The sequence below is a fragment of the Trichechus manatus genome, unplaced genomic scaffold, assembly GCF_000243295.1.
Source record: "Trichechus manatus latirostris isolate Lorelei unplaced genomic scaffold, TriManLat1.0 scaffold00029, whole genome shotgun sequence".
NCBI classification, from domain to species: domain Eukaryota; kingdom Metazoa; phylum Chordata; class Mammalia; order Sirenia; family Trichechidae; genus Trichechus; species Trichechus manatus.
Genome location: NW_004443965.1, coordinates 12,395,263 through 12,420,270, shown reverse-complemented (window position 1 = coordinate 12,420,270; position 25,008 = coordinate 12,395,263). Strand labels below are relative to the sequence as shown.

The 25,008-nt window shown below is 38.4% G+C and overlaps 1 protein-coding gene across 1 annotated transcript in view; it reads left to right on the top strand.

Moving 5' to 3' along the window:
- Positions 1-21,543, top strand: part of MCCC2 (methylcrotonyl-CoA carboxylase subunit 2) — a 75,716-nt gene extending 54,173 nt beyond the window's left edge. The window contains exons 12-17 of the mRNA XM_023729535.1: positions 2,795-2,871; positions 4,870-4,936; positions 7,916-8,072; positions 14,308-14,422; positions 17,694-17,779; positions 21,075-21,543. Coding sequence (XP_023585303.1) covers positions 2,795-2,871; positions 4,870-4,936; positions 7,916-8,072; positions 14,308-14,422; positions 17,694-17,779; positions 21,075-21,192 — 620 coding nt within the window. The 3' untranslated portion in view covers positions 21,193-21,543. The remainder of the gene's footprint in view (positions 1-2,794; positions 2,872-4,869; positions 4,937-7,915; positions 8,073-14,307; positions 14,423-17,693; positions 17,780-21,074) is intronic.
- The last annotated feature ends 3,465 nt before the right edge of the window (positions 21,544-25,008 follow it).

The window sequence follows — 25,008 nt, the reverse complement described above, 5'->3', positions numbered from 1 at the left end:
TTGCAAATATATGTTGAGGCTTAAGGATAAGTCATAACACTTTCTCCTGGTCTGATTTATGAACAAGCAGAGGGCTCACACTGGAAGTGGAATTTATGTTTTTGTATTTAGGCATTTAAGTGATTAAGAGCTTTTTGTTTGATATATAGTCAGGATTTGTCACCAAATAGTTCAAAATGCAACCCTCAATGTGAAGCAGTTTAAAACAAGTTAGAGCAGTTTCTGCTTTCTCTAAAGATGGCCTGTCCTTGTTATCTACTTAAAAGTATTTGCCTTCTACTTGCTAAAAGGCTTGTGGCACCTTTGACCCCTAGATTACCAGGGATACAGCCAGTTTCCTCCATCTCTTCTCGACTGCCCTAGAATTCAAATAAAGTTGGGGAAGGAGGAAGGTAGTAAGAAGAAGGGAATGAGAGAGTGAGTGGGGAGGAATAAGAGGGTGATGGGTGGGCATGAGAGGGTAGGGGGCCATGAGAAGGTGAGGGGGGCCATGAGAGGATAAAGGGAAGCATGAGAGGGTGAGGGGAGTATGAGAGGGTAAGGTGGGCATGAGCAGGTGATGAGGAGAGGGAGGAAAAGAATAGATTTCTCTGAGGATCGAGTGTCTCTGGCAGCTGTTAAGGGTTTCCTCCTGCCTCAGCACCTACCATAGCAGGCCCTGGTAGTTTCTTGGACATTTTGCTTTCCTGTTTGGACCTCAGGTGTAGATCAGGAAGTTGGTGAAGGCCCTGCCTCCATGAGTGTCCCTGTATAGTGGGGCATGTGCCCTACTCAGCCCGTCCTGTGCGTGGTGACCCCAAGCTGGGCTAAGTATGGGTTGAAGGTCTAAATAGTCAACAGGGCTAAGAATGGACTGCTAAACCTTTTTAGAATTTGACCCCTCTCTAAATTGCTTCTGTAAGCAGCAGTGCCACTCAGGATATACAGCACAGACATAGGTTGGGATTTTAGGCCTGAAAGACAAGGAGGAATCTAGGTGGCCATCAAATCAGTGTTGGTTGTATCATATAAAATAATGATTAAAAAACAAAACAATCAAGACAAGGCTAGAGTAAATAACAAAAACAAATTGTAAAAATTCATTGTTGACACTCTCATTAATTTTTTTTGTGGTAAAGATATATTTAACAAAATATTTGCCATATCAACATTTTTTACGTGTACAGTTTAGTGACATTAATTCTGTTCATCATGTTGTGCAGCCATCTCCATTATCTCACCCATTAATTTTTCCTCAGCAAACTTTTTGAGCACCTGCCTTGTGTTGGGTACCATGTGCTGTGTCTCTCTTGCAGTCAGTCACTGCCTATCCAGCTGGAGCTTGAAGACACAGAGGACTTTCGTTCCAGGAACTTTTTTTTTTTTTTTTTAAGTTATCATTAAGGGTTTATTTTAATTTTTTTTTTATTATTGTAATTAAATGAAGTTTACTTTTAAAGTTAGTCTCCCATACAGAATTTTTTTTTTTTTAACATACATTGTTATGAGACCCCAACCGCTCACCCCATTCTGTGACAGCACACTCCTCCCCTCCACCCCTGATTCCCCATGAGCATTCAACCAGCTCCTAACTCTCTCTGCCTTCCCCTCTCACCTCTGGACAGAAGCTGCCCCTTTGGTCTCTTATATCTGCTTGTCTAAGAGGCACATTCTTCACAAGTATCACTTTATGTCCCACAGTCCAGTCCAATCCCTGTCTGAAGAGTTGGCCTCGGAAATTGTTTTAGTTCTGGGGTGATGGGAGACCAGGGGCCATGCTTTCCAGGGCGCCTCCCGTCTTAGTCAGACCATCAAGTCTTCTTACTAGACTTTGAGTTCTGCATCCCATCGTTCTACTGCTTGTTCCAAGATCTTTTGTAGCATGCTTTCCTTGACGCATTTCCGCAAGCACAGTTTGTTGTCTCTTGGGTTCCAAGTATTTGACACCTCTTTATAGTTCAAAGTAGGCTTTTTTTATTTACTTCCCTGGTTGAAAATCACACTCTTGAGAAGATCTTTCTAGTCGAGTTCTTCTTCGAGTTTTCAAAATAATTAGCCTCCCCTGAAATCACCTAAAAGTTTCTGCATCATAAAACACCAATTTGGGTTTTTCTTTTTCTTTTCCCTTATTTCTCCTGTGTTTGTGAGCATGGAGGGTGGACGTTCAGAGCGGTAGAGAAAGTGGTGGCGTGATGTAAATGAAATCTGTGGAAAGGAGAAAGAAAAAGATGCAAACACAGACTCATTCTTCTAACTGGGTTTCTTACTTTAAACTTAGTCATCACCAGGCTTGACTGTGTTCTGTTTTTTGTTTTTTAAATTACCTTTGTTGAATTTGTCCTTTTTCTTTTAAGATCCTATCATTACCACAGGCATTTTCAGGCACGCTAGTCACCTGAAACTGGCCAATAGTTCTTAAAGTTGACTTTTAAAGAACAGTACATCTTTGTTTTGCTATATTCCAGTATATGCCTGATGCCTGCTACATAGCAGACACTCAGATATATGTTGAATGAATGAATGAATGAATGAATGGATGACTAACTAAGCCAGCCATTTAACCAAACTAACCAGTCAGACAAGTGGATATCTTTACATGTAACAACTTTTCAGAAAGAAAAGAAAAAACAAAACAAGAAAACCAGACTCTAGTACCTAGGCATAAAGAATTGTGACATGAACTGTTTTATATCATAGACAGAATCTCTTACATTTCAAACTTTGATCTGAGATTAAAGCGTGTATAAATGTGTATTTGTCATTGTGAGTTAAGAGCCCTCTGAAATACATAAATCTTTTTTGAATTTTTTTTGAGGATTTGCTAGAATATTTGGATACCCAGTAGGTATCATTGGAAACAATGGAGTTCTCTTTTCTGAATCTGCAAAAAAGGCAAGTACTCTTAAAAATGTTTTAAGATTTTCTGCTTTAGTTTAACGTAATTCTGAAGATCAACTAATGAATTAAACTTTATTACATGAAAGCTTTAAAATGTTTAACCAGATGCCTTAACAAACAGAACTCTTACGTGTGTGTGATTGTGGCTGTGTGTGTGTTAGTGTTAGAAAGAGGTTTTATGGTGGCTTACATTAACATGATGAATTACCTAGAGCACTGTTAAAAATCAAATGTACTAGTTTTAGGAAAGTTCTTATAAATTACTTGAGTTATAATTGCTAGAGAGGACATGGCATATTCTAAGATCGGGATCACATCCTGAGAGTTTCGTTCTCTAGCGCTTCAGGTGTTGAGGTATTCTAAGATCCTCTTCACGTGCTTCTGAGACGTGATTTGTTTATTTTGTTCTATCCTTTTATCAGTTTCTCTCTATTCTGTTTTTACTTTTTGGAAATGGGAGGATAATAGGAGCTAATTACTGCAGCTTTGGCTTTAAAAGAAGAAATTCTTGAGTATTTTTTGACTTAGTATTTGATTTCATTCATTGTTGTCTCAGATTAACCTAAACTTGAGATAAATGTAATTCATGTGCTTACCTGTTTTCTTAAAAAAATGTTAAGCCTCTAAAAATGGTAGAATATACAGCAAGGTAAGATGTCTCTTATTAATATATGTAACATACAGATAGAATCTTTTGAGGAAGAATTTGGCTTTGATGAAATGTTTTACCAATAAAATCAGTTTCTATATTCTTCTATTCATTATTGTTCCCCCACTTCGATTATAAAACTAAAATAAAGTAAAAAATAAAGGAAATAAAAAATCATCTGTAATTATGCTGGCAATATTTTGTTACAGTTTTTTAGTTTTTTCCTATTGTTTTTGTATTACTATATATATATAACCATATATATAGATATAGAGAGGTTTTGCTTGTTTTCATTTAATAGTGTATATATAGTGTTTCCGTAAATATTCTTAAAGTGATGATATTTAATGACTAGGTAATGTATATATTTCAATAAATGAAGTGTCAGACTGAGTCCAAACAAAACTCCACCCGGTTTTATTTGTCAGCATGGCAAAAATAAACCTGAGCGTTTTGTTCCGCCTCAGTCTGGCATTTCATTTGTTGAAATAAGCCACAGAGGTCTGTGTGATTGCCTCATGCTTGTGAACACAGTCGTATCGAGGTCAAGCAATCACTCTGAGATTTGGTGCCTCTCAAGGCTTTCCCAGCAAAGGTAAAGGGATCAGCAGATGGGAAGCAAAACATAGAGGAAATGGTTTATGAGTGTTTTCTGACTCCTGTAATCTTTAGAAGATATGGAAAGGAATAGTTATAGTTTTGTTTTATTAAATAATTAATTTCCTAGGCTCAAATTTGGAAGGTTCCCATCACTCATCTAATTTAAAATCCCATTTGTTGGGGTGTGCTATGGTAAGAAAAATATATTTTACTATAATCTTGGTAGGTGAAAGGATTTCAGACAATCATCAAACTGTAAATGCCATACTAGGCATCCCATGCTTTTGTTGTTTGTTATGTGCCATCAAGTCAATTTCAACTCATAGTGACCCTAAGGGTTTATATTCTATCTTTTTTAAAGTGAAGAACTAGAGAGTATCTTACAGCAAGGTTCAGCAAGTCTCATTGACAGGCAGTTCTTTCTTCTCTGCTATGTAAATTTCACTTGCTATTAGGAATGTTAATGATTGCCTACATCCCCGACATGGCAGTTGTCCTGCAGCTGTGCACCAGTGATTACATAGGTGACTCTGCAAAACAAGTGCAGTACAAACCCACAGTCACATGTCCTACTGAATAATGGATCGCCACCATAGGGTTATTGTTACTGTTAATATAAGGTCAGACTAGCCCAGCAGAGTGGATTCTTTCTTGTATTTCACCTAATTGTGATGTTTATAGAATGTATGATTATAAATTTGATAATCTCCCTTTAAAAAAACTTTTATCTTCTTTGCTTATAGGGAGCTCACTTCATCCAGTTGTGCTGCCAAAGAAACATTCCTCTGCTGTTCCTTCAAAACATTACTGGTAAGGAAGTAGCATGTGAGAGTAGATCTCCACTAGAAGAGTAGGGTGGGAGGAGGTGAGGTAGAAGACTTTTGAGGAGACAGAGGAAACCAAGAACAAAACTCTTACTGAATCCTTAGGGATTTTCAGAGTTGCAGAGAAGTCCCAAGAGCTCATAAAGGGGTATGAGAAGGGCCGGTGGCGCAGGGTAGTTGGAGGGAACTGGGGAGTATGGTGGCATGAAAGCCAAGCAGTGAATCAATTTGAGTAGGAAAGGTATGGTCAAAAGTGTCAAATTGTTCAGCTATGTATGTCAAAGAGAAGAGAATTGATAAAATGCCATAGAATTTGGTAAACTTCTAAAAAAAACAGTTCCAGTATGTATTGTATACACTCAAATGTTTTTCTGGGAGTGGAGTTGAAAAGATGTTAAAAAAAAAAAGCATGTTGAAAGGACAAATGTTTTGTTACATATATATTTACTACAATTAAAAAAAAGTCCACCTCACCAAAAAAAAAAAAAAAAAAAAAAGCAAATGGAATGAAGTAATCAAATATAAACAGAAGTAAAAAATCAAGATCAAACAAAAAAGACACAAATGATGACTCTAACAGTCATCCTTTGAATCATACGAAAGTGCAGATTTTTCGTGAGCATCTGTAACCATGATCTGTACTGCACACAGTTTGACAACAAGCTGTGAAAGTCTGAGGAACGCTTCAGGCACTCTTACATTGATGTAAGCTGATGACATCGCAGGGATTGGTCATGGAGCTGCAGTATCTAACTCCATCCACTTTGTGCCTCATCTAAAATAATGGATGGAATACTCAAGTTGTAGTCTTAAGAAGGAAGCTGACATTAAATTTAATGTTTTTCCAGTGTGAAGTAATGTTTTCTCATTAAAGGAAAGTTACAAAAGACAGTAGAGAACAAATCACCCTAAAACAACCTCTGTAACATTTTGGTATAACTTCGTCCAATCTCTTCATTTTTAGACATAGTTTAGTGGCTTATCATTTGATGTTTTATTGTTTTTCTCATGACATTTATGACTTATATCATTGCCCCCCTTTTATTTTTGCTATAACACATAATATGTTGAAGATACATAAAGCTTTTTATAATAATATTTTTAAAGGATAGGTTCCAGAAAAACAATGACAATGTAAAAGATGCAAATGTTTGGAAGCCTTTGATGTATATTGTTAGTAAAAACTATGATGGATAGCCAGCAAACTTAGAGAGGTTGTGGTTTTGAGGAAGTAGAGGTCTGCTTTTTTTTGAAAATGAGATAAAGTATACTTTGAGACCATCTAGAAAATATTGTACCCAAGAAGTTAAGATAACCAGTCTGGTTGTTGACAACATGACTTTAAATGGCAATGGTGCTAAAACATCTTCATCTGGTAGTGTTTTTAGGTTTTAGATATTTGCTTTGATGAGTTTTGAAAGGAGTGATATCTAGATGGTAGCCTGAGAGGACCTTATGTGGCAAACCGTGTAAAAGGGCAGATAAAAATGATACTGAAGTTTAACTAGTCCAGGTACCTTGTTTCTTATAATGACCCATGGTTTATTAACTAAGTTAAACAGCGTGCTTTGAAGATGCCTACATTTTTGTTTTGTTTTGCTCTTTTGATTGGGTGGTAGGCAAAGAGTAGAGGTTGAATTTCATTTTGTAGTGATGCATTTGAGGGACCTTTGAGACATCCCATTGGAGATATACAGTAGGCAGTTGAATAAATCTGGAACTCAGAAGAGGTATTTTTGCTGGAGATGGAAATGTACACACCATCATAATATGGAAATGGTGTTTAAAGCTGTGGAAATAGATAAGAACATCCAGGAGAGAACAGCAGAGGGCTCAGGAACAATCTTTGAGTAACTCATTTCTTCCACAGAGGTAGGAGTAAAGGAAGAAAGGGAGCACGATTTTGCAGTTTTTTTTAAAGGTGGAAAGGAGAAGGCTTGGAGAAAGTCAGATGAGATGGAGTCAATCTCCTTTTTGAAGGCAGCATCATCTACAGGAGTTAGGGGGGCAGGGGTGTGGTGAGAGCTTGAAGAGAGTTGATATTTGAGACAACTGTTGTTGAAATGTTACAGGGAGTCACGATGAGGTAGATTCCTGGGCTATTCTGAGGGTCCAGCAGAGCCAGGTAGCTGGAGGAAGCAGGTGGTACTCTTCAAAGGCCAGGACTGTTCCTGTCGTTACTGTAGTAACCCCAAAACCAGGTACAGGTGCTCCATAAATATTGATTGAATTGAATTACCCAATACTGGAGATTTACAAAGCAGGAATAGTGGCAATCAAGTGGGCAGGTGAATCTGTGGTTCATGGATGAAATGCTTTCACTGGAGACCAGGTTGGGTAGGGAGACAAATAAAGCCTGTCTTGGTGTTAAGGGGGAGAAGAGGGAGTAGTCCAAGGCCTAGAGTTCACAGTGAAGCTACAGAGCAATTTCAACAGAGCTGAGGCGCTTGAAGAAGTAAAAGGACCTTGTCATTATAATGAGTTTTTAAAATCTTGCTATTGAGTCACTGGCAGGGACTCTTACCATCTCTATAAAACATTAATCTTCATTTCATCAAAGTTTTAAAGCAGTGCTTCAGAAGGAACAATCCATATTTTTAAACCAGGTCGGTGCATTCTGAAGCCCTCTCTGCTGGGCTTGCCACTGTACTTTTTCCTTGGTTTGCCGTGTCACATTCTTTCATCATCAAGCTACTGTTTTGAGATAATTCCTTAAAGATAAATTGCATCATTATAGAAGATCTTGTGTGTATCAGATTAACTGTCTTAAGAAAGCTTAAAAAGTGATTAGAGAAAATGTTATTTTACTTTTTAAAGCCAACTTGTTTGGGATATATTTCATGTATAAATATTAGGGTGGGAGGGCTGTATTAAAGTTAGTTTAAGGCGAGATGTACTTGCAATACCTTGGGGGAACTGACGTTAATCCCATCACCCACAGGCTCTGTTTCTGTTCTTTCCTTAGGATTTATGGTTGGTAAAGACTATGAAGCTGAAGGAATTGCCAAGGACGGTGCCAAGATGGTGGCTGCCGTAGCCTGTGCCAATGTGCCTAAGATAACCGTCATCATTGGGGGGTCATATGGGGCTGGAAACTATGGGATGTGTGGCAGAGCATATAGGTAGGTGGTTGTCATGATTTTATTTGAAACATACTTCAAGTATAATTATAAATAGTCAGTTGATTTCAGGTTTATTTAAAATGTATGATGACATTCACAGACCTTAATGAGTTATACCATACTTTGTGTCGTCTGGAGGGATGAAATTAAATTTAATACTAAAGATACTGCTTGGAAGAAATCTACAATGGGGATGAGGAAATGTTTTGAAATGGCTAATAATGAAAACCACTACCCTTAGTTTGTCATACTGTAGTGGCTTATGTGTTGCTGTGACGCTGGAAGCTATGCTACTGGTATTTAGATATGAGCAGGGTCGTCCACGGTGAACAGGTTTCAGTGGAATTTCCAGACTAAAACAGACTAGAAAGAGAGGCCTAGTGATATACTTCTGAAAATTAACAATGAAAACCTTACGGATCACAACAGAACATTGTTCAGCTTGATTGCTTTGGATACATTATCAGGTGGAATCAATCACTAGAGGAGGGCATTGTGTTTGGTGAAGTAGAGGGCCAACAAGGATGGGGAAGACCATCGGTAATGGATTGGCACAATAGCTGCAACAGTGGACTCGAGTATGCTGGTGGTTGTGAAGATGATTCAGAACTGGGCAACGTTTCATTCTGTTGTACACCATGAGTCGGAGTCTGTTCGATGGCAGCTATCCATCTAATAATGAAAACTTTGATATCAAAACTTTGGTGATGCAACTAAAGTCTTGCTTTGAGAGAGGTATATAGCCTTAAATGTATATACTGGAAAAGAAGGCTGAAAGTCAGTGAGCCAAGCATCCAGCTCAGGAAGTTGGAAAAAGAACAGCATATTAAAACACAAGGAAAATAGGAAAAAGGACATAATAAAGAGCAAACATAAAATAGAAGAATCAATGAAGTCAAAAGTTGTTTGTTTGAAAAGGTTAATAAAATCAATAACCCCTGGCAAGACTGAAAAATAGAGAAGGCACATACAACCAATATCTAGAATAGAAAACAGGATATGACTACAGATATTAAGAGAATATTATAGATACTTTTATGCCCAGTAAATTTAGATGAAATGGATAAATACAGTTTATCAAAGGAGAAACAAGAAGAAACAGAAAATGTAATTAGTTTTATAAATATTAAAGAAATTTCATCTGTAATGAAAAATCTTCCCACAAAGAAAACTCCAGGCCAAGATAGCTTCAGTTGTGCCAAACATTTATGGAAGAAATAGAACCAGTTTTATAGAAACTCTTCTAGAAAGAAGAAAAAGAGAGAACAGTTCCTAATTTGTTGTATGAAGCTAGTATAACCCTAGTATCAACCTGACAAGGGCATTTACAGGAAAGGAAAATTGCAGGCTAATTTCATTCATGAATATAGATGCAAAAACGAAGCAGTAGCACACCAAATCCAAGGTAACCATGTTGGGTTTATTTTGGAGATGTAAGGTTGATTTGAAAATCAGTTTAATTCAGTACATTAACTGAATAAAGGAGAAAAATTATACAATCATCTCAAAAACTATAGACACAGTATTTGATGAAATTAAACAGCCACTTATGATAAAAACTCTTAGCAAACTAGGAGTAGTTAATCTGGTATTGGGTACTTACAAAAACTTACAGCAAATGTCATAGTGAATGATGAGATGTTAGAAGTTTTTTTTTCTTTGAGATTGAGAATAAGGAAATGACGCCTGCTTTTTCCACATTTAGTCAGCGTTGTACTGGGGTGTTTAGCGAGTGCAGTATGATAAGAAAAAGAAAAGACATAAAGATTGGAAGGAAGGAAATATATTTCATTATTCTAAGACAACATAATTGTTTTAATAAAATGCCCAAAAGAATCTACAGATAAATTGTTAGAATTGGTAAGTGAGTTTAGCAGGTTTGCTGGCTACAAGGTTAATATACTAAAACAAGAAAAGTTTTAGCAAGAGTTAGAAAATGAAATAAAAAGATTCCATTTACAGTAGCATCAAAAAACATCAAACACCTAGGAATAAATCTAATGAAAGATTTATAAGACTTGTACACACAAAGCTATAAAACATTGTTGAAAGAAATTTAAAAGTCTAAATAAATAGAGGAATATACGAAGTTTATGGATTGGAATTCTCAAAACTATGAAGAATTAAAATTCTTCCCAAACTGATCTCTCTATCAATTTGGTATACATTGATCTCAATGTAGTCCAAAACAAAATACTAGCGGTTTTTTATTTTGAATTTTAATTTTAAATTTTTTTGGTGGAACTTATGCTGATTCTAAAAACTTAAATGGAAATACAAAGGGCCAAGAATAGCCAAGATGCTCTTGAAGAAGGAGGGAAGACTTGCTCTACCAGATATGAAGACTTACAATAAAGTTGTTGTAGGGTGCCGTCGAGTCGGTTGCAGCTCACAGTGACTCTATGTACAACAGAATGAAACACTGCCTGGTGTAACTAAAACAATGCAGTATGTGTAATATTTGTGCAAGATAGATAAGTGGATGAGTGGATTAGAATTGTGAGCTAGACACAAATCCACCCATATATTGGAGCTTGATTAATGACAAAGGTGGTGCTGAAGGACTGTGGAAGAAGGATGCCTTCTTAATAAATGGTGCCAGACCAACTGGATTCTATATGAAAAAAGTAAAAATTTGTCTCCACATCATACACAAAAGGCAGTCTCAGGTGGATTGTGGATAGAAATGTGAAAGGCACTTCCTGCAGATATTTTAGAATATAGGACTAGAGACAGAATTCTTAAATAGGAACAGAGAGTACTAACCATTCAGAAAAAGACTGATAAATTGGACTACATTAAAATTAAAAACTTCACCAAAAGATATCATTAAGAGAGTGAAAGAAAGGAACCTGTGGATTTTTGTATTCATAACACATATAATTGATAAAGACTTGTGTCTGGACAAACTGACAGAAAAAAGACTAAGAGACTTGAACAGACACTTCACAAAAGAAGGTATCCAGATGGCCAATAAACATATGAAATGGTATGTTATAATCTCATTAGTCTTCAGGAAAATGCAAATTAAAACCACAATGAGAAAGCACTATACACACCCAACAGAATGGCTAAAATAGAAAAGACTGGGCTGGTAAGGATGTGGATCTTTCATACACTGCTGACAGGAGTAAATGGATGCATGCCCTACTACCCAGCAATCCTACTTGGGATATGCTCAACCAAAACAGGTGCACATGTGCCCCCAAAAGGCATGCACAAAAATGTTCTGGCAGCATTGTTCATTATTTTTAGCCGCAAAGTGGAGAGGACCTACACTTTTATGCACAGTAGAATGGATAAATAAATTGTACTGCACAGCAAGGAAACAGAATAAACTGCACAGCTGTAAGCAATAACATAGTAAAATCTTACAAACAACAGTGTTGAGTGAAAGAAGCCAGGCACAAAACAACACGCTGTATGGTAAAGTTCAAAAACAGGCAACTCTATACTATAATACTAGAAGTCAAGGTACTAGTTACTTTAGGGAAGAGAGAGTGGTTAAGAGGAAGCATGCGAAGAGCTTCTGGGCTCCTGGAATTGTTCCTGACTTGATGGTGATTATACAGTGTTCACTTTGTGGTAGGTAATTCACTGAACTATATGTTTATGCTCTGTGTACTTTACTTTTTTCTAAATATTTTGTATTTTTCATGAAAGTACACACAGCAGAACAGGTTCACATTAAAAAATTTCTGTACTTAATGTTTAGTGACATTGATTGCATTCTTCACATGTGTCAACATTCTCATTATTTCTGTTCTAATTATTTCATTCCCATTTACTTAATCTCACTGTCCCCCAACCTTCTCATCTATGCTTTAGAATAACTGTTGTCCATTTGGTGTCATATAACTTTTTAAAAGAATGCAGTACTCAAGGGTGACGTTCTTTACTTTTTGAGCTAATCTGCTATTTCATGAAAAGGTGACTTCAGGGGATAGTTTCAGTTCAAGGTTTAAAGAGTATCTCAGGGAAGACAGTCTCAGGGATTCTTCCAGTCTCAATGGGTCCAGTAAGTCTAGATTTTGAGTATTTGAAGTTCCGTTCCATGTTTCTTTCCCTTTCTATCTGAATCCATCTATTGTGATCCTGATCAGAGCTTTGTGTACTTTTCTGTATGTGTATTATACTTTAGTTAAAAACATTTTAAAAGATCTACTGATGCATTCATCACAGGCACTATTGTTTTTAAAGCATTAGATGATTTTTAATGTCTACACTTTGAAGAATGGTAGAGTTGGGACACCTGTGACTGAAGACATTGAGACAGAGGTAAAATCATTTGTAGACTTGGGAAGTAGAACTCAGTTCCCTTGGTCTGGCCTCCAGTGAGTTTTCTGCCTCCTCTTTCCATTTTCCCCCTGGCTTATTCTAATCCAGCCCCACTGGCCTGTTGGCTATTCTTCAAATGTGCCAAATGTTCTCCCATCTCAGCATCTTCATACTCGCTCTTCTCCTTTACCTGAATTCTCATCGAGGCGTCTGCATGGCTGGTTCCCTCCTCTCCCTCTTGGTGATATGACTTTACCCTAGCACCTCTCTGAAATTGCAAACTTCCCCTGCTCTGCACTCTTGATCCCTTTCTCTGCTTTATTTTTCTCTACCTAACATACTTGAGGAGCCCTGGTGACACAATGGTTGAGAGCTATGGTGAGCTATGGCTGCTAACCAAAAGGTCAGCAGTTCGAATTCACCAGCTGCTCCTTGGAAACCCTATGGAGTAGTTTTACTCTGTCTTGTAGGTTCACTATGAGTCGGAATCGACAGCAGTGGGTTTGGTTTTTGGTTTAACGTTCTAGAGTTCTTATTTATTTGTAGCCTGTCTTCCCCTACTAGAACATAAGCTCCACAAGGGCAGGGATTTTTGTCTTATTTTGTTCACTGTGTATCCTAAGTACATGAAGCAGAGCCTGGTATACTGTAGGCATTCAGTAAGCATCTTAGTGAATGAATGAATCAGTTTTTTTTTTTTTTTTTTTTTTTAATTCCCTACAGTCCTTATGCCATGTGTGCTTTTGGCTTTTGGGTTATCAAAAATGCCTGCTGTCTGTTGACTGAGGTGGTTCAAATGTCATTTGTTGAAAGGAAAGCCTGAGTCACTCATGACTGCAGCTGTATTCCTGTCCAGATGGGCTGTCAAGAGGAGTTTTAGAAGGCTTGCTCATGTGCATTCCCATTCACCCTCAAGAAGTATCTCATTGTTGGAACTGAAAAAAGAAAAGACTTTCTTTTTTACATGTTCAAATGGATTAAAAAAAGAAAAAGATGACTTGTTTATGGGTTTTTCTGAAGTGAATCAGAATATATTTGTTGCAAATTTAAATGAGAACCTTTTTTTTTGGTCTATCATATTGGCAAAGGTGGGCGATCTCATACCCATTGTTGGCGAGGGTGTGGGGAGACAGGCACACTTCCACACTGACAGTTGGGGGTAGTAATACAACAACTGTGAAGAACAGTTTGGCATTTTCTTTTATAGAAACGTGCCTGCAAGTGCCCAGAGAGATAAGTATGAGAAAGTTTATTACAGAATTACTGTAGAAGCAAAAAATTAGGAAGGCTTATAGATAGAGAAGTAGTTAAATACACTATTGTACAGCCATGTAGTGCAATACTATGCTACCATTAAAAAGAATGAAGTAGACTTCTGTGTACTAACATTGAAAGGTTTCTAAGATCGATTGCTAATGAAAACTTAAGTTGCAAAAGAGAATTATAGTATGATCTTTTTTGTTTTGGTGAAGATAATAATAGTGATATTAGTACATTTCTAGAAAGAAAAGGAAGGCAAATTTATTAAACCATCAGAAGAGTTGAGAATCAATGATTCGGATTTCAAGAAACTGTCTCTTTCCAACTTAATTATGTAATATTGGAGGTTTGTGTTACATTGCATTATAAAGTCTATAAAAGCATGTGTATGGATTCAAAGTATATTAGCTCAGCTTCTCAGTTAGGATCATTTGCAGGAGTGGTTTTCAACTGTCACTGCATGCCAGAATCACCCGGAGAACTTAAAAATCACATCCACGCTCAAGCTCCATCCCTGGAGATTGGTCTGGGGTAGGTTCTAGGCATTGGTATTTTTTTAAAGCTCCCTGAGATGATTGTAATATGCAGCTAGAACTAGGATTAGAACCACTTATATGAAGGGAAAACATGGGCCTCTGACAACCAGCAAACCTGTGTTGTACATTTAATTAATTTGACCACACTTTTTTTTCCTTAGTCCAAGATTTCTTTACCTGTGGCCAAGTGCTCGTGTCTCAGTGATGGGAGGAGAGCAGGCAGCAAATGTGTTAGCAACAATAGCAAAGGACCAAAAAGCACGGGAAGGGAAACAGGTAAATGCCACTCCTTTTCCATCTCTGGGTTTGGCTTGCACCAGTGAACACCCAGAGCCAAGGAGCAGGGAGCCCAGAATCGCTCTGTGTTCATGGGTGGGTGGGATTCCAAAATGAACGACTTGGCTTTATTTTGGACAAAAGCTGACCTAGAAGTTGTTTCAGCAGTTTTGGCTTATTAACACATTTTCTACATTTCTTCTTTTAAAGCCATTTTATTTGAAGCACCTTCTTTGTGATACTTTACAGGTTCTTCAGAATTTCCAAGAAACTGCCTGTGAATGTGTGAAGCATAAAGATGTTTGAGTCTTAGTCATTTGCGGTTATCGAGATTTAAATGTATCTGATTTATTTCTTTAATTTCTATGACCTAAAGCAGCAGAATTTTGTTTTTTCTATTTTACGTTTAGGTTGTTGTTAAGGATATCTTGAGTGGGAGGGCTGTGGTCGCCCAGTGAGAAATGAATAACACTATTATACTGTGAAAGTATAAATGGGGAGAAATGGAAGGGGAAGTGGAGACTTGATGAAAGGCAAATCAGCAAGTGGCTTTTAAAAATGGATTCTTTTGTTTGTGTCTCTGTTAGATTCTTCTGAAATTTTGCGTTAATTTTTATTAAAACCTCTATTTTGTTAAGCAACAAGCCTTCCAATGATTGCTGAAGTTCCCTAAAATTGTTCTGGAGCGCTGTTGCCTCAGCATAGCAGGGGATAAAATGGAGGAGGCCCTGCCTTATGAAGCCCTCAGGTCTGCTGTTCAGGGCTTGTCTGGTCAACCACCTAGTTTGCAAGGTTGGGAAATATACAGTCAGAGATGGTGGTTCCTACCTCTCTGTAAAAATGGCGTGGGGGCAGCATCTGATCTCCTCTAACTTCACAAGAGGGTAGGTGAATCAAGATCAGTAGCCCAGGGCTGAATCCCATGAGGCGGAGGTCAGACATGCGTCCCTTCTCCATTTTTATGAATTCTGATACCACTGTCCCTCCCACAGCACTCTCTGCCGAGTTCAAAAATTCGTTGTAATGGCCACACAGAACTCACAGACCATATTTACAATTATGGGGTTTATTAGGGAAGTAACAGGTTACAATTCAGGTTAAGGAACGCTTAGGATACAGTTCTTCCATCAGGATAGTAGCATCTTCTCAGCCTTGCCTGCAGGCATGCCTTTCTCTGGCCCCTCGGCCTCTGCCCTGCTGGAGCAAGAGTTGCAAAGCGCTTTTAGCTCTGTTGGTAAGTGCCTGGAGGCACCCCACTCAGCCAGTAAGCCTTGGTGCTCAGCTCTAGCTCCGTAGGTCTACAACCTACCTCAACTGAGTGTCTGGAGGCAGCCTACTCCCCAGCAAGCCTCCTGCCTGAAGGTGCTCAGTTTTTTCATCCTGGCTCACCACGCCTCCTCCTGCCTCTGGGATGACTTACTTTAAGCCAATTAAGCCTAGAGGGATGGCAAAACTGACCAATCCTTTCATTAGGTTTCCACAGACCTTATTTGCATGGTCCCACCCCCACATAGGTGCCACAAACTTTATTTGCGTTATTAGCAAGCTATCCAATCCCCTTGGTGAGCACAATTACTCCCTCCCCAAACACGTGGGTGGTATTTACAAGACCATGGTGAGAAAGTCCACAAAAGCGATCCATCGCACTGCACTCGTTGAATGCATCTGTCTGTGCCTCACATCCCTGATTGTCTTTTCTGAGCAGCAAGAGCTCTAGACTTGAATTGAAGTTTCGTATTCACTTTAGTACCAATGAGTATGAAAGCAAAGGGAAAGCTCTGTGAGGATGGGGGTGGGTGGGGGTGGGATATGAAATCCTACCAGATATTTCAAAGATGTGTCCTACACTCTGTGAAGCCTAGCATTGTTGTTGTTAGGTGTCGTCAAGTTGGTTCCGTCTCACAGTGGTCCTGTGTACAACAGGATGAAACACTGCCCTGCTCCATCCTCAGTCATTGCCACGTTTGAGCCCATTGTTGCAGCCACTGTGTCAATCCATCTTGTTGAGGGTCTTTCTCTGTTTTGCTGACCCTCTGCCTTACCAAGCATGATGTCCTTCTCTAGGGACAGGGCCCTCCTGATAACATGTCCAAAGTATATGAGATGAATTATTTCCATCCTTGCTTCTAAGGAGCATTCTGCCTGTACTTCTTCCAAGACAAATTTGTTCATTCTTTTGGCAGCCCGTGGTATATTCAATATTCTTCATCAGCACCATAATTCAAAGGCATCAATTCTTCTTCGGTCTTCCTTATTCATTGTCCAGCTTTTGCATGCATATGAGGTGATTGAAAATACCATGGCTTGGGTCAGGTGCACCTTAGTCCTCAAAGTGACGTTTTTGCTTTTCAGCGTGTTACAGAGGTCTCTTGCAGCAGATTTGCCCAATGCAGTTTGTCGTTTGATTTCTTGACTACTGCTTCCATGGGCATTGACTGTGGATCCAAGAAGCCTAGCGTGTTGCTCGCTTATTAAATAGTTGTTTTTTGATTAATTTGATATACATATAATTCTGAATTCATCCATTTTCGTATGTGAAAGGAAAGTACAGGGCACTAGTGGTCCTCCCTCCAAATTCTTGATCTATAAAATGATATTAAAGTATTTAAAGAAAAGAAGGGGTGATTTATTTGAAATAAGTCCTTTGTTTTTGGTGTGGGAGTTTTTTTAAGTTGAAAATATTTTTCAGGGTTTCAAAATAAGTTCTTATGAAGATTTTTACACCTGAATTAATTATCAGTTGCTCCTGGTAATACTTGGTGGGCAAAGCATTAAAGTTTTAATTAGGGAAAAATATCTCTCAGCTATCTGGGAAATTGACTGAACAGGTTATTCAAGGTGTGGTTGATGTTTACCCCTTACCCTTGAAAAGTTTTTACATTTTAGCCATATTGAATGAAAATTTCATACTTCTCCACCTTTCTAAACAGAGGCTGCTAAATATAATGTAGCCCCTTTGTTATATTGTATAATTCACATGTGTTATTGTATCCAGCTGTAGTACAGCAATACCCTTGGTTTTGACTTTCCATTAAATGGCCTCAGAATGTTGTTTCTGATAAGGGAGACGTAATGGTGCATTGACTTGTTACTCATGTCTCCGGTGAGCTAATGCATGTTAAAGCATCACTTGTAATTTGTACACGATTGTGCGTATGTGAGTTGTAACATTATTGTTCATAATATCTGTTGCTTCTTTTTTTTTGAGGTCATCTAAACAGGATCCGTTGTTTCACTGAAGCCCACTTACTAATGGTCTCTTTTCTTTCAGTTCTCCAGTGCTGATGAAGCAGCTTTAAAAGAGCCCATCATTAAGAGGTTTGAAGAGGAAGGAAACCCTTACTATTCCAGTGCAAGGTAGGTGCCAGTGGCTTCTCTGATGGGGCATCTTGGCAAGGCAGCTTTATATAGGTCTGAGCAATCAGGATGGTCCCACCCTGTGGGAATGAAAAAATCATGTTTGGACACACTTGATTTTGTGCTGCTGCCTCTTTATAATGGGAGTGCCTACTACTGAAACGCTGCGCCTCTTCCCAGGCTTCCCGGCGCTATGGATCCACCACCATTTGCCACCCCACCCACCAGCCCTAGCTGAGGTGCCTGGGGATGGGAGGGCACTGCAGCCAGAGGTTCAGAAGTCTTCAGGCCCTGGCTCCTGGGCCATGCTAAGGGTTAAGAGTTATAATCCTGACTGTGTCACTTTCAGGAATTATGCTATATTTTTTACTTAAAAACGTGGATTCCTGTCATACAACTCTGATTATTTTGTTTTTACCCCATTTTAAGCATGAGATCGAGCACTTATTGGCGCTTGTTAACAAGTGTGCTGGTACATTCAGGAGGTGATTAGTCACAGCCAGGGTTCACATGTCAGTGCAAAGTAATTACCTCACACGCATTGCAGCTGCTGGCTGTTTGTTTCTGATACCACTTAATGAGGTCATAAATTATCATGCCTGTCTCAGCTGAAGACTGGCTTTCAGACTTCTTTTCTCCCAGCAACTTTAATGTTCTGCATTCTGAAGAATAAGCTTCATATTTTTCTTTTATCCCTCGGGCAGATGGAAAAAGAAAACTATTTGTGTCTTTTAAAATTAGGTTATGCCGTGATTTATGGCTGGTATTTGTGAAGGCAAACTGGAGAAGAGGGAGAAAGGAAAATCAAGAGTTAGGATCCATTTCAGTCACTGGAATGCATCCTTTCTGGCAGGCACTGCTCCTAACCACTGACGTGCAAAGACTATGCATTCGTATTTTCAAGAGCATAATTAGTTTCTGAGTTCATATAATACCATTTGGGGTTTTAAAAAACGTCTGTTTCTCCCCTTGCTAAATAGTCTTTACAAATGAATTTATAGGCATATTTTTGTTGTGGTTGGTCATATTTAATTAAGAACAAAATATTTTTACAGTCTTTGATTTGAGAAATAAACATGTTCCTCTTTTTGCCATCATTTAAACAGACTTATACACAGTGGCAATGGGTTTGGTTTGGTTTTTGGTATATAGTAGCTGGTAGAAGCAAAGGAAAACTAGCAAACCATACAGGAGATTTAAGATAAAATATAAAATATATACTGCAAGTTCTCCTACAGGTTTTTCACATAGGATTTTGAATGAAATCTGCAAAGACAATTGAAATATTAAACTTTGAAAAATGGCATATTTTGTGTGAGCCGTTCATTTGTCTTTCAGCCCTTGCTGAGATGTCATCTCATGAAAAAGATTGAATCCTTTATTGTTTTCATATGATCATCACTTATTTTTTTATTTTATTGTGCTTTAGATGAAGGTTTGCAGAGCAAATTAGTTTCTCATTAAACAATTAATACATATATTGTTTTGTGACATGGTTGCCAGCCCTGCAATGTGTCAACATTCTCCCCTTCTCAACCTTGGGTTCCTCATTTCTGTTCATCCAGCTTTCCTGTCCCCTCTTGCCGTCTCATCCTTGCCCCTGGGCTGGTGTGCCCATTTAGTCTCATATACACGGTTGAGCTACGTGTATTGTTTGTTTTATGGGCCTGTCTAATCTTTGGGCTCAAGCATACTGATTGTGAGGATGGCGCAGGACTGGGCAGTGTTTTGTTCTGTTGTACGTGGGTCACTATGAGTCGGAACTGACTCGATGGCACCTAACAACAACAATCTTTGGCTGAAGGGTGAACCTCGGAGTGACTTCAGTAGAGTTAACAGGGTGTCGAGGGGCCATACTCTCGGGAATTCTCCAGTCTCTGTCAGACCAATAAGTCTGGTCTTTTTTTGTGAGTTTGAATTTTGTTCTACATTTTTCTCCAGCTCCTTTTTTTTTCTCTAATGGATTACATTCAAGGCAGAAGAACAAATGGCCCAAATAGAGACTTATCTCTGGAAATAAATGTTAAAAGACAGTAAGGTTTTTCTGTTAATGTATAGATGCTTAGCCTTTCTGTGAAACAGGTGGTGACATGGAGACAGCAACTTTCAAAGAGGCTTTCAAGCCTGCTTAGGGCACCTTTCTTGAGTTTAGTAAATCTCACCTTAAAAATAAAACTCTCTGGTCTGGATAGGCTTGAACATGGCTGGATCTGGCTTCTCAGAGAGCTCTGTCATTGTCTGCTACTGTAACTTCCTTAGTTTTTCTTAATCTTTACATATCACATATGCGACATGCCAGTTTTGTTCTACTCAGTTGTTTTTATAATCAAACTTTAATCAGGTGTTTGATTAGAACCTCTTACCTGGAGCAGTCTTTTTAATGTACATCATTAACCAGCCCCTTCTTACTGGGCTTGCTGTGTAACTGCTATAGGCTGCGGAAGGGGGTGTGATCAGTTGACAGGGGTTACAGATTACACGGGTGGCTTTCTTTTATTGGCTGTTGATACTTTCAAAGCCCCTCTTATGAATGTTTTATGAGCAAAGATTTGATTCCTGCTCTGTATGCTTTAATAATTGATACTATGTTCAGATCCTGAAGGCAGTTTATTTAAAGAGAGGAAAACTGCCACCTACTAATAACCTTTAAAAAGCATTATTTCTCATTCATTTTTCTTTACAAATTTAAGATTGTCAGTAAAAAGCAAACTAACGTTTTTGCTTAAAGCAGTTTTAAAGTTATTACTTGTTTTTCCTATTGTAGCAAAAATTTGAAGAACTACATCTGAAGGCATTTATTTTGTTAGTAAAATGTACTGAAGCCTATTCCCTAATTTTCGTAGTTTCTTAAGAATTTGGGGGAACTATTGGGGGGTACACCCTCTCCAGTGGAGACATATAAGATTGTTAGCTGGGTTCTCCATATTCACAACAAGAATGCACCAACTTGATTTGTATGTTTGTGTGGGCAAGAGAGGGACAGGAAAGTTTCTCCTGAAATAAGTAAAAATATTTTAAAATCGGGATTATTTTGAGATTTCTTGTAGTAAGTAGTTGCTGCGCCTTAAACTTAATATGACATTCTGTAGTGAATTGGGACTAAACTAGTGTCATTTTTCTTTCCTTCCCTCCTCTGTTGAGCATGGTTTCTGTTATAAGATGCAGCACACAGATGCTAATCAGTAGCTCTATATATTCCCTGAAGAAAAACATTCTTGGCATTTCTGGGTATGGAGTATATAAATGGTAGTTTAGTGGTGACTTCATAATAAATCACTTTCTGTTCTTTTATCAGGCTGTGGGATGATGGGATCATTGATCCAGTGGACACCAGACTCGTCCTGGGTCTCAGTATTAGTGCAGCCCTCAACGCACCAATCCAGAAGACTGACTTTGGCACCTTTAGGATGTAACTGGAATGAAGAGTTTTCTATTGGACATGTACTAAAAGCTAGCACATTCAGTAGCCTTAAAAATTTAAGACTTTTTGAACATGTGGCTATTGTAATAAAATTGTTTTCTTAACACAGTGCATTGTACTTTTCTACTTAAAAAAAAATCAGTGAGGACATTTATTTCATGACCCTAAACTCCTTTTAAATTTTCTCAGAGAAATTTCTCTATGGCCTAGTTTTATCACCCATAATGAAGAGAATGGTTTACAGATTCTTTTGTAACCCGCAAGTAGTATGAAAAATTCTGTTATTGTAAATTCCGGGTATTATTGAGATTATTAACATAAAGTTGTATTTCCACTGAAATGAGTGCTTTGCTGATTATGCATGATGATATTGGACACACTTATTTTAAAAAAGGCAACTATTACTTTTCCCTTCTGCCACCATCCTACTTTCTTGCTATCATAGTCAAACTTGTCTGCACTCTGGGCTCTATTTCCTAACCCAGTCTCTCCTCACCCTACCCCTTTCCTTTCTGGATTCCACTGCCAACAGCCCTCTCCAAGGTCCCCATTGACCTCTATGTTGCTGAAACTAGTGGATTCTTTTCCATCTTCATCTGATTTTACTCTCTGTAGCATTCTAATCAGTTGAATGCTTCGCCCTTGAAATGCTATCCTTAACTTTCATGATTTAACATACCAGGTTTTCTACCAACCTCTTTGGCCATTCTTTGTTGGCTTCCTTTATAGTTCTCTCTTCCTGTACTGATTCTTTTTTCCCTTTCATATATTTGTTTTGAATTTTTTATTAGTAATACACGAATGTGTTCTTATTCTAAAAGATACAAATACAGGTAGTCCCTAACTTACAACGTTATTTGAGTTATAATGAACCGCACTTTACGACTGTCTATTTTTTTTTTTGTACATCTTATTGTTAGTTATATGTACTACATACAGTGTTGCAGTGTGTAATTTGCTGATGTTATCATTCTAACGCCAACCCCCAAAGACGAAGATTGGATTTATAAAGATACTGATAATAACCAAAACCAAACCCACTGCCGTGGAGTCAATTCCAACTCATCGCGCCCTATAGGATGGCGTACAACTGCCCTATAGGGTTTCCAAGGCTGTAAATCTTTACGGAAGCAGACTGCCACATATTTCTCATGTGAAGTGGATGGTGGTTTTGAACTGCTTTTGGTTAGCAGCTGAGCACTTTAACCATTGTGACACCAGGGCTCCTTCTACTGATAATACAAAACAATAATAATGAAAACTTAGGTCAGAACCGACTTACAATGAGTTGTTGGAACAGAACCCAGTTGTAAGTTGGGGACTTCTTGTAATACAGAAGTATCTCCTCATTTTTAAATGCATGTTTTTCTTGTGCCTTGATTTATTCTTGCTGGGCCATTTCAACCCCTCTCATGGCTTCAGTTGCCATCTAAATGCAGATGATTCCTTGTTGACAGTTCTTATCTCAGTTCTCTGGCTCTAGACCTGCATATGTAAGAGATATACTGGACATCCACACTGGGTGTCTTCAGGAACCTCCAATGTAGTCATCAAGACCTATTGATTTTGTCTGCTAACTATCTCATTTTTATATTTTAAAATTTTTATTGTGTTTTAGGTGAAAGTTTATAGTGTAAATTAGTTTTTCATTCAAAAATTTGTATATAAATTGTTTTGTGACATTGGTTGCAATCCCTGCAATTTGTCAGCACTCTCTCTGTTCCCTTTTCTTCCCTGGGTTCTCTGTGTCCATTCATCCAGTTTTCCTGTCACTTCCTACCTTCTTGTCTTTGCTTTTGGGCAGATGTTGCCCATTTGGTCTTGTATACTTGACTGAACTAAGAAGCACATTCCTCACGAGTGTTTTGTTTATAGGCTTGTCTAATCTTTGGGTGAAGGATGGACTTTGGGAGGGACTTCAGTTGTGAGTTAGCAGGGTATCTGGGGGCCATAGTCTCAGGGGTTCCTCTACTCTCTGTCAGACCAGTAAGTCTGGTCTTTTTTTGTGAATGTGAATTATTGTTCGACATTTTTTCTCCTACTCTGTCCAGGTTCCTTCACTCTGTCAGACCAGTAAGTCTGGTCTTTTTTTGTGAATTTGAGTTTTGTTCGACATTTTTCTCCCGCTCTGTCCAGGACCCTCTGTTGTGATGCCTGTCAGAGTGGTTGGGGGTGGTAGCCGGGCACCATGCAGTTCTTCTGGGCTGAGACTGGTGGATACTGTGGTTCATGTGGTACATTAGTCCTTTGGACTGATCTTTCCCTTGTTTCTTTGGTTTTCTTCATTCTCCTTTGCTCCGAATGTGATGGGACCAATAGACGTATCTTAGATGGCTGCTTGCAAGCTTTGAAGAACCCAGATGCTACTCACTGAAGTAGGATGTAGAGCATTCTTTTTATGAACTATGTGATGCCAGTTGACCTAGATGTCCCGCCAAGACCATGGTCCCCAGCCCTCAGTCCCAGTAACTTGGTCCCTCAAGGTGTTTGGATGTGTCTAGGAAGCTTCTGTGACTTTGCCTTGGTCAAGTTGTGTGCTGTCTTTCTCTTCACCAAAGTTAAACTGTCTACTATTTAGTCAGTGATTTCCACCCCCACCCCCCCACTCCTCACCTCCCTCATTACCATCAAAGATTATTTTTTTCTGTGTGTAAACCTTTTCTTGGATTTTTATAATAGTAGTCTCATACACTATTTGTCCTTTCCTTCTGTGGTTGACTTACTTCACTCAGCATAATGCCCTCCAGATTCATCCATGTTGTGAGATATTTCACAGATTCATCATTGTGGAGTATTCCATTGTGTGTATGTACCATAATTAGTTTATCCATTCATCTGTTGATGGGCACTTTAGGTTGTTTCCATCTTTTTGCTATTGTGAACAATGCTGCAATGAACATGGGTGTGTATATGTCTATTTGTGTGATGGCTCTTATTTCTCTAGGATATATTAGAATTGCTGGATCATATGGTATTTCTATTTCTAGCTTTTTAAGAAGGCTCCATATCGTTTTCCATAGTGGTTGTACCATTTTACACTCCCACCAACAGTGCATAAGAGTTCCAATCTCCCCGCAACCTCTCCAACATACGTTACTTTCTGCTTTTTTGATTTGTGCCAGTAATGTTGGGGTGAGTTGGTAGCTCATTGTAGTTTTGATTTGCATTTATCTAATGGCAAGTGATCACAAGTATTTCCTCATGTGTTTGTTAGCTGCCTGAATGTTTTCTTTGGTGAAGTGTTTGTTCATATGCCTTGCCCATTGTTTAATAGGATTATTTGTCTTTTTGTTGTTGAGGTGTTGAAGTATTCTATAGATTTTAGAGATTAGACCCTTGTTGGATATGTCATAGCCCAAAACTTATCCCAGTCTGTAGGTTCTCTTTTTACTCTTTTGGCGAAGTCTTTTGATGAGCATAAGTGTTTAATTTTTCGGGGCCCCCAGTTACGTAGTTTCTCTTCTGATGTTTGTGCGTTGTTAGTTATGGTTTGTATTGAATTTATGCCATATATTAGGGCTCCTAGCATTGTCCCTATTTTTTCTTCCATGATCTTTATCATTTTTGATTTTATATTTAAGTCTGTGATCCATTTTGAGTTAGTTTTTGTGCATGGTGTGAGGTATGGGTCTTGTTTCGCTTTTTTGCTGATGGATATCCAGTTATGCCAGCACCATTTGTTAAAGAGACTGTCTTTTCCCCATTTAACGGACTTTGGGCCTTTGTCAAATATCAGCTGCTCATAGGTGGATGAACTTATGTCTGGATTCTCAACTCTGTTCCATTGGTCTATGTATCTGTTGTTGTA